Source organism: Arachis hypogaea, chromosome 15, assembly GCF_003086295.3.
Source record: "Arachis hypogaea cultivar Tifrunner chromosome 15, arahy.Tifrunner.gnm2.J5K5, whole genome shotgun sequence".
NCBI classification, from domain to species: Eukaryota; Viridiplantae; Streptophyta; class Magnoliopsida; order Fabales; family Fabaceae; genus Arachis; species Arachis hypogaea.
Window position 1 is genome coordinate 57817980 of NC_092050.1, and position 10314 is coordinate 57828293.

A 10314-nucleotide genomic window follows, 5' to 3' on the forward strand; every position below is an offset into this window, starting at 1 on the left:
CTTAAGTTAATCAAAGGATTCAATTTTTAGCCCACTTAGCCAAATGTATAACCCTACCTTAACCCTAACCCCATTACAACCTAAGAAAAGACCTCATGATATATGTAGGCATGCATAGAACAATTGTTGATTGTTAGAGGAAGAATAAATTTTGGAAGAGCATGAAGTAGAGGAGGATTGAGTGATCAACCCTATACACCGAGCGAATGGAGTGCAAACACATCCGGTGAGGGGTTCGAAGCTCAATCCCTTGTTCCCGGCTCTCACGAGCGTTCTTCATGCAAGATGTGCACATTTCACTTTGATGATTAGAATTGGTAGAGTTCATGTATTGCCTGTCATCTTGCCCTATGTGCCTATATGTATGTCTTAGGAAGATTGAATTACTTTTGACCAAGTAGATAGTTGCATACACCCTAGTTGCATTTATGTAAGTAGATTGCATCCCATGAATCTCATTCTCTTGTGATCCTTTGATCTTTTGCTTTCCCTTAGCATGAAGACATGCTATAGTTTAAGTGTGGGGAGGTTGATAAACCTCGTTTTTAGGGTTTATCTTGTATGAATTTTGAGGGTTTTATCAATAATCTCTCACACTTATTCATATAAAAATGCATGATTTTGTGTTCCTTTCCCAATTTTGCCTCATGGATGAAAACATTCTTCTTTCGCATTGAATTAGATATATTTTAATCTTCCTCCATTACCATTCGATACCGTGATCTGTTTGTTAAGTGGTTTCAGAAGTTATAGGGCAAAAATGGCTAAGAGGGATGAAGGAAACATGCATGAATGGAAGGACCATGAAAAAAATTAGAGTTTTGGAGTTTAGGCATGGGCGCGCACGCGCACCATACGCGTACGCGTGAATGTGCATCCTCAGAGCCGGCTAGATGGAGCCGAAACGAGAAGCTAGCGCGCTTATATGGCTGGGCTAGAAATTCTTGTATGCGTATGCGTACTGCGCGCCTGCGCGCACACTCGCAAAAAGCCCCAGGGACACGTACGCGTTCTGTGCACGTACGCGCCGATGGCTGCACATGATTTTTTAAGAAGAAAACGTGACCAGCAATTTCAGGCAGTTGCAGGCCCTATTTTGGGGCAGAATTCTGGCGGGAAGAGCTTAAGAAGACCAAGGATTAGGGAGGTTAGGACAATTAGGCATTATTCTAGATATTTTTGGGTAGTTAGTTACATTTTACTTTTAGAGAGAGAAACTCCAACTTCTCTCTAGGATATTATTCTCTCCGTTGCAATTCTCCTTTGATTTCTTGGTGAGATTCATTGCTAATTCACTTTTACTTTGATACAAGTTGTAGATCTACTCTTCTTCTACTCTCAATTAGTGTTCTTTTAATTCAATCACTTGGATCTATATTTGTGACCTTGTTACTTTAAATTTTGATTAATGATTTGAGGAATTTCATTCAATTGCTTGATTGTTGATGATTGCTTAAACTAGATAGCTTTAATTCAATTCTTTTCTCTTAATTTCATCATGTCTTCTATGATTGCCTACCAATTGTTTGTGAAAATGACAACCCTAGCTATGGAGTAGATTTCTCTTACTTGGCTTAGGGTTTGAGTTATTGGAGACAATTGAGTAGTGAATATCAATTGTTGATTAGGAATTGAGAATTGCTAATTGACTTGGAGTGTACTAAAGCTAGACTTCCCTAGGGTTAGGCTTGGACTTGTAACTCAAGTTAGTTACTTTCACTTGACTTTCCTCTATTATTAGGGGGTTAACAAAGTGAAGCAATAATCAATTCTTATCACAATTGAAGGAAACTACAATGATGGAACTTCCAATACTCACCCTTGGCCAAGGCCTTTATTCCAATTAATTGTTGTGTACCTTTGTTAGTTTGAATTCTTGCACCAACTCTCAAAACCACAAAAGACTTCCTAATCAATAATGTGCATTCTAAGGCATTTCCTAAGGAGAACGATCCGGGACTAATACTCTCGGTCATAGATTTTAGAATTGTTTGATGCGATATTTACGTGTCGGTTAGACTATACTCACGATTGGATTCATTGCTAATTTCTATACCGGCATAAGAATTTTCGTTCAACAGTGTGGTGCGCGAAGCCAAATTGGAGGCTGGGCGTGGCACACCACTTAAATGCCTGTCACACGCCAGGCTGGAAGGTCACGCTTATTGAGTTTTCTTTTCCCTCCAAATTGTAATTTTCTTTTCTCTTTTGTATTTTCTTTATTCTAGTGCTAGGAGTAGTATAAATAACCCCTGAAAGTACTGAGAAAGGGGTTGTTAAGTAGTAATTTTGTTGAAGTATAGTTAGATTTACTTTTCACATCATCTCTTCTATCTCTTGTACTTTTCTCTGAGCTATAAGTAGCTAAACTCTCTCTCATTGAGAGAGGGAGCTCTATTGTACTTGATGGATTAATGATAGTGAATTTCTTCTTTTCTTCATCTTCTCTTTGATTTGCTAGAACGAATTTCATTTTAATGCTAGTGTTCAATCATTTTGGGAAAGAGGTTGAATACAAAATGGGTTTCATGGGAGCCTTAGAAAAGGAAACATGAAACCATGCTTGAAATCCCTTTTCACATTTGAGTAGATCTGGGTTTTGGTGATTGGATACGGTGACATATAATCCACCCTCTATTCTGGATCTACAAGGATGTGTGGTATTATCAGGGACTAAGCATATCTCTCTTCATGAGAAATTAGACCAAGGAATTGGCTGATTATCAAGATTTGAGAGATTGAGTCACCAAGGAATTGGGGCTCAATCAATCATGATTGCCAAGAGATCAATGAGTTGTATAATTGAAGATGACATGAGCCGGATTTAATCCAAAAATAACAACATCTCCTAATCTCAATGAATCCCCCCTATTCTTATCTTTCACATTCTTTATAGCTTTCTTTACATTCTGTCAATCCCCATTCTCATTTGCAATTAAGTCATTTACGTTTCTGCATTTTACATTATTGCCATTTCCTTTTCTGTACTTTACTGCTTCTCTTTACCTTTGAGCTATTTACTTTCCTGTTCATTTACAATTATGCAATCACACTCTATATTGCTCAGCTTAACTAATTCACCAATTGATTAAAATTGTTCAAATCTACCAATCTCTGTGGATACGATCACACTCCACTGTGGGTTATTACTTGACGATAATTTTGGTGCGCTTGCCAAAAGAACGGATTCATCATTTTTATATGGGGAGTGAATTTCGGTCATCAAGTTTTATGGCGCCGTTGTCGGGGATTGGTTTGAACTTGACAATGACTAAATTGATTGGGGAGCTAGATTAAGCATTTTAATTACCTTGTTATTTCTTTTTTAGTTCTTTAATTTTCTTCTTTTCTATTTTGTTTTAATTTTACTTTGGTCATTTTAGTTACTCATTGTTTATAATTCCATTCTTCTTACTGTTCTATTAACTATTTGATCAATTACATCAACCAAGCTAACCACTAATTTCAACAAGAGTGATTCCTTCACTTGTCCTCTGCTTGCTGTTTGTTGAATGTATGACAGGTAGAAGGGGAGAAACTTCATCCTCCTTCGATAGTGAACCTGAGAGGACCTTCCTTAGATTAAGGAGGAAAGCAAGAGGCAAAGGCATAGTTGGAGAGGAAGTAGTGGAGGCAGATCTAAGAACTACTATAGAGAAAGAGGCGCATAACCATGTTAGAGAGGATGCTGGAAATCATGTTGGGCAAGAGAGGAGAGTCTTAGGCTCCTACATTAACCCAAGTCCAGGAAATTGTGGCAGCAGCATTCTGAAGCTAACAATCCATGCTAACAACTTTGAGTTGAAACCTCAACTCATCACACTTGTCTAGAATAATTGTTCATATGGAGGCGGTGCCCAAGAGGATCCAAATCAACATCTCACCACATTCTTGAGGATTTACGACACTGTATAGTCCAACGGTGTACACTCTGACACCTACAAGCTACTTTTGTTCCCTTTTTCGCTCAGAGATAAGGCAGCAAAGTGGCTAGAAGCATTTCCCAAAAAAAGCTTGACCACTTGGGATGATGTTGTGAACAAGTTTCTAACAATATTCTACCCTCCACAGAGAGTCAATAGACTAAGAGCTGAGGTGCAAACCTTCAGACAGCAAGATGGTGAAACCCTGTATAAGGCTTGGGAGAGGTTCAAAGACTTGACAAGGAAATGCCCACCCGATATGTTCAATGAATGGGTGCAACTACACATCTTCTATGAAGGGCTATCATATGAGTCAAAGCAAGCAGTATATCATTCTTCAAGTGGCTCACTCAAGAAAAAGAAAACCATTGAAGAAGCCATAGATGTCATAGAGACTGTGGCTAAGAATGTGTACTTCTATGCTTCAGATAGGACTCAAAAGAGAGGAGTAATGGAGCTCAATTCTATGGATGCTTTGTTAGCCCAAAATAAAGTGATCACTGCACAATTGGCAACCCTAACCAAGAAAGTGGAAAAGAATCAAGTCTCAGCTATTCAAGCCTAAGCCCCTCAACAAGAAGGAGATGCACCAGAAGTTGAATGCGGATGGGAGTAAGCTAACTATGTGAACAATCCATCTAGACCACCATAAGATCCAAACTCCAAGACATACAACCCAGGTTGGTAGAACCACCCAAATTTTGGGTGAGAAAACCAACAAAGCTACAACTAAGACCACAAACCATACCAATCTAACCAATACAACAACCACAACCCCAACCATCAATCAAGCAACAACAGACCCTACCACAATTTACACAATGCACCCTACCATAACTCACACAACTCACTCAACCAACAACCACACAACAACCACCATCAAGATACATCTTTCTCAACCATGCAGCCAAGTGAAACTAGCAGTAACTTTTCAAAATTGGCGGCTGCCATAGCACAATTGTCAGCCCAAATGACAGAAACCATTTCCGCTATCCTGGAAAGATAAATACAGGCTGAAAGAAAGATAGATGCAAACCAAGAGGAGTTCAAGTCCAATATAAGAAATCAAGGGGCAGCAATTTCAAAATTGGAAGCACAAGTGGGGAGCCTATCTAAACAAATACCAATGCCTACACATACATTTTCCAGTAATACCATGGCCAACCTAAGAGGGGAATGTAAGGCTATCACACTAAGAAGTGGAAGAGTTGTAGAAGAAGCCCCCCCAAGACAAAGTAACCAAGAAGAAGAAGCTGCAAAGGAACCTGAAACCGAGAAAGAAGAAGAGATCCCTGCACCATCCTCACCAAAGCAAGTCCTGAAACCCTATGTGCCACAAGCACCCTATCGATAAAGGCTGAAGAAGGATGGGAAAGATTGCCAATTCTCTAGATTCCTAGAAATCTTCATGAAGTTCCAGATCAACATACCTTTTGCTGAGGCATTAGAGCAAATGCCACTCTATGCCAAATTTTTAAAGGAGCTCATGACAAGAAAGAGGAACTGGGGTGAAAAGGAAACCATAGTGCTAACTGAGGAATGCAGTGCCATCATACAAAAGAAGCTTCCTCAAAATATGAAAGACTCTGGGAGCTTCCAAATTCCCTGCATCATAGGTGATATCAACATTGAGAAAGCATTGTGATATCAACAATGATGAAAAGGATTTGGATTGAGGAGGCCAAACCAACCAAAATGGCACTCCAATTGGCTGACAAAACATTCAAGTTTCCTCATGGAGTAGTGGAAAACTTGTTGGTGAAAGTAGGAGAGTTCATCTTTCCAGCTGACTTTGTTGTGCTTGACATGGAGGAAGAAGCCAACGCATCAATCATCCTAGGAAAGCCATTCCTAGCCACTGCTGGAGCTATTATTGACGTTCAAAATGGGGAGCTAGTCTTGAGATTGCATAAGGAGAAGATGGTCTTCAATGTCTTCAAGGCCATGAGTTACCCCAAGGAATCCATTGGAGAATGCATGATGGTGGGCACAATTGAAGATCTCGTTCAAGGAGTCTTAAAGGAAGAACAATGTGAAGTAATCAAAGAGAAAGATCAACAAGCTTCATGTGATGAACTACCATTGGAAGCTATGGAAGGAGCAATCATGCTGGACAAGACAAGTAACATGGAAGTGGAGGCACCAAAATTAGAACTAAAATCTCTGCCTCCAAGCTTGAAATATGCTTACTTGGGTGACAACACGTACCCAGTGATCATCAATTCATGTTTGGATGAACAATAAGAAGAGGAGCTAATCCAAGTGCTGAAACAACACAAGGATGCTATATGGTGGACACTTGCAGACCTAAAGGAAATCATCCCTTCAATGTGCATGCACAAAATCTTAATAGAAGAAGGTGCCAAGCTCTCAAGACAACAACAGAGAAGGCTAAGCCCAACAATGAATGAAGTAGTGAAAAAGGAGGTACTAAAGTTGTAGCAAGCAGGGGTGATTTACCCCCATCTCAGACAGCCCCTGGGTAAGCCCTCTGTAAGTAGTCCCCAAGAAAGGAGGGATCACTGTTGTACCAAATAAGAAGAATGAGCTGATACCAACAAAAACAGTGACTGGTTGGCACATGTGCATTGATTATAGGAAGCTTAATGAAGCCACTAGGAAGGATCACTTCCCCCTACCTTTCATGGATCAGATGCTTGAAAGACTTGCGGGACACGAATATTATTGCTTCTTGGACGGTTATTCTGGTTACAACCAAATAGTTGTAGACCCCAAAGACCAGGAGAAAACCTCATTTACTTGTCCCTATGGTGTCTTTACTTATAGGAGAATGCCCATTGGATTGTGCAATGCACCTGCAACATTCCAAAGGTACATGCTCTCCATATTTTCAGACATGATTGAAAGATTCATTGAGGTATTTATGGATGACTTTTCTGTATTTGGTGAATCATATTCTAAATTCTTACACCACTTGGCCTTGGTGCTAAAGAGATGCCAAGAAACCAACCTCATTTTGAATCAGGAGAAGTGCCACTTTATGGTCATAGAGGGGGTGGTTCTTGGTCATAAGATCTCAAAAAGAGGCATAGAGGTGGACAAGGCTAAGGTGGAGGTGATTGAGAAGTTACCCCCACCTTTCAATGTCAAAGTAATTAGAAGTTTTCTAGGACATGCTGGCTTTTATAGAAGGCTCATTAGAGATTTTTCAAAGATTGCTAAACCTTTATGTAACCTACTTGTCTCTAATGTACCTTTTGTCTTTGATAGAGAATGTATGCTAGCCTTTGATGAGCTTAAAAATAGACTTTCCTCTGCACCTATCATAGCACCACCATGCTGGGATTTACCTTTTGAGTTGATGTGTGATGCATCAGATTTTACTGTTGGTGCTGTTTTCGGACAGAGGAGAGATAAGTTGGTGCATGTTATTTACTATGCTAGAAAAATCCTCAATGAGAATCAAAGGAATTACACCACTACAGAGAAGGAACTTCTTGCCATAGTCTTTACATTTGATAAATTTAGATCATATCTTATTGGCTCTAAAGTTACTATTTTCACTGATCATGCAGCCCTCAAATATCTGCTGACCAAGCAAGAATCCAAGCATAGGTTGATAAGATGGTTCTTGATACTTCAAGAATTCAACATAGAGATAAAAGATAGAAGTAGAGCAGAGAACAAAGTGGTTGACCACCTATCAAGAATCCCATATGGAAAGGATGAAGCACAGCAATTTGAAGTGAATGAAAGCTTTCCTGATGAGCAGTTGATGATGATTCAAGAAAGCCCTTGGTTTGCTGATATAGCCAACTTCAAGGCTATTGGGGAGTTGCCCACCAACATCAACAAATACATGAGGAGGAAGCTACTCAATGATGCTAAACATTACATCTGGGATGAGCCTTATTTGTTTAAAAAGGGTGTTGATGGAATCTTGAGGAGATGTATTTCACAAGAGGAAGGGCAAGAAGTGTTTTGGCAGTGCCATGGATCCACATATGGAAGCCATTTTAGTGGAGAAAGAACAACAGCTAAGGTGCTCCAATATGGGTTCTTTTGGCTAACAATATTCAAGGATGCAAAGGAGTTGGTGTCAAGGTGCAATGAATGCTAAAAGGCTGGCAATCTACCCAAGAAGAATGAGATGCCACAGAGGTTTATAATGGAATTAGAATTATTTGACGTGTGGAGAATTGATTTTATGGGACCTTTCCCATCCTCCTACTCAAACAATTATATATTGGTGGTTGTAGACTACGTGTCAAAGTGGGTAGAAGCCATAGCCACAACAACAAATGAAAACAAGGTTGTGATAAGCTTCTTGAGAAGAAATATCTTTAGCTGATTTGGAGTTCCTAGAGCCCTTATTAGTGATGGAGGGACACACTTTAGCAACAAGCAACTTGAGACACTCCTACTCAAGTATGGAGTCAAGCACAAAGTGGCAACCCTATACCATCCACGGACCAACAGGCAAGCTGAGATATCAAACAGAGAACTCAAAAGAATCCTTGAAAGGACTGTTGGCAATTCAATAAAGAAATGGTCAAAAAAGCTGGATGATTGATGACAAGTCATCTTAGGCTAGTTTCACAAGCCTATTTCATTAGTTTTCACTTGGTTTTCATGCATTTTTAGGCAATAAGTAAGTGTTTGAGTGAGAATTTCATGATTGTCTTAATTCAATCAAACATTGGTAATTTTATGCATTTTCATTAAATGTCTTGCAAGATTTAGTTGATAATATGAATGATGCAAGATTTGATGATTATGCGAAGGCTTTGATGTATTTGTTTGGTTGATGATAGGTGAAAAGATGAAGGAGATGGAGCAATAAAAGCACTAAAAGAAGAATCACAACCCCAAGGTGGCAAAAGAGTGGAAACAAGCTCAAGAGGAGCAAAGAGGTTTTGCAACCATGACCTCTTCACACTCCAACAAAAATAACTCGAGCTACAAAGCTCCAAATGAGGTGATTCTAGTGGCATTAGAAAGTAGGAATCTAGAGCTTTCCAAGCATATATGGCACTGCATGGTGGACACTAAATCTGAGGGAGAAAACTTACCCCGAAAGTGCAAAGATGAACATAGTATGAACCGGTAGTAAGGCCAGCTGACCTCTATCAAGTTTGGGCCTCAGAAGCAGGCGCTAAACTTTGGCCTCCAAAACAGCATGACCATGCCTTCTTCAAAGGACCATAACTTGAGCTACAGATATCCAATTGATGTGATTCTAGTTACGTTGGAAAGATGATATTTAGAGCTTTCCAACGATATATAGCAATATATATTTGGCATGAAATTGAAGTACAAGTGAAAGGCATCTTTAAGGTCCAAAAACCAAGCTTAGGAACGCAAACAGCTAGCGTTCACTTTGGAAGTGAACGTAGTGTTCACCCTTACCACCTTTTTCGTGAATTTTGGACAGGGAAGCTGAGCGCGCACCAAGAAATATGAGGAGTAGTGCTCAAAATTTGAGCACAGCGTTCACTTATTGAATGCTAGGAGAGGCCAAATGCACACCAAGGAAGCACACATGAAAAGTGAACGTGGAGTTCACTTTTCCAAACAGGACATTCCCCTGGGAGCTAGCCAACTCCACCCTGACCCATGCCACTTGAACCAAGCCATTCAGATCCACTCTTCTTCAAGTCCAAAGCAAGCAAAAGCCCATGGACATCACTCAAAGGCCCAAGAAACAATTAGAATAAAAATTTCATTTAAATTGTAATTTGTCTTCAATTTCAATTTCATTTTCATTTTGTAAAGCCTATATAAAGGCATCAATTTCATTTCATTAAAAAAGGCTGGCTCTGCTAGAGAGCAATATGAGTAGGAGTAGGATAGAATAGAAAGCTCTCTTTGATACACTTTTAATTTTCTGCACTCTTTACATTTCAGATTTCAATTTAGCTTTATGCAATTTCCATTTCTCTGCTGCAATTTCCTCTTTTGCTACAATTTCCGTTTCTGTAAATTTTCCTTTCTGCAATTATACACTTCAGTTTACATTGAGCTTGAATTTAAATCTTCTGTTCCATTTGCTTTCAATTTACTTTCATGCAATTTAATTCTTCTGCAATTGTTCTGCATTTTACAATTCTTGCTGTGATCTGAATTTACTCGTCCTACAATTTAAATTTCCAGTCACTTGTTCTTAAGTTCTTTTCGATGCTTGATCTATTGTTTCTTTAATTTCCCAACCCCAAATTCCCTTTACATTTACTGCACTTTACATTTCTTTCTCTTTAAGATTCAGTCACTTTACTTCCTGCACTTTATAATTCCTGCAATTTACTTTTTTGTTGCTTCAATTTCACTCAATCCACCACTGTTAGCGTAACTAGACTAATCACCTCACTAAAGTTGCTTGATCCATCAATCCCTGTGGGATTGACCTCACCCTTGTGAGTTATTACTACTT

The 10314-nt window shown here is 39.3% G+C and overlaps 1 protein-coding gene and 1 non-coding gene across 2 annotated transcripts; one reads left to right on the forward strand and one right to left on the reverse strand.

Annotated features, from left to right (window-relative positions):
- Positions 1–4080: 4080 nt before the first annotated feature.
- LOC112753086 (small nucleolar RNA R71) lies at positions 4081–4188 on the reverse strand. Its single transcript, XR_003177485.1, has one exon. It is a non-coding gene; the product is annotated as a small nucleolar RNA R71 (small nucleolar RNA).
- Positions 4189–5903: 1715 nt separating this feature from the next.
- Positions 5904–8004, forward strand: LOC140179220 (uncharacterized). Its single transcript, XM_072217887.1, has 2 exons — positions 5904–6045; positions 7460–8004. Exons 1-2 carry the CDS (start codon positions 5904–5906, stop codon positions 8002–8004), a joined length of 687 nt encoding a protein of 228 aa, XP_072073988.1.
- The last annotated feature ends 2310 nt before the right edge of the window (positions 8005–10314 follow it).

Bases quoted from the DNA above. Each gene is read 5' to 3' on its own strand.
- LOC140179220 (XM_072217887.1), top strand. From the start codon at position 5,904: ATGGTGGGCACAATTGAAGATCTCGTTCAAGGAGTCTTAAAGGAAGAA. The intron at 6,046-7,459 runs GTAACATGGAAG...CTGATCATGCAG, and splicing joins AATCATGCTGGACAAGACAA to CCCTCAAATATCTGCTGACC.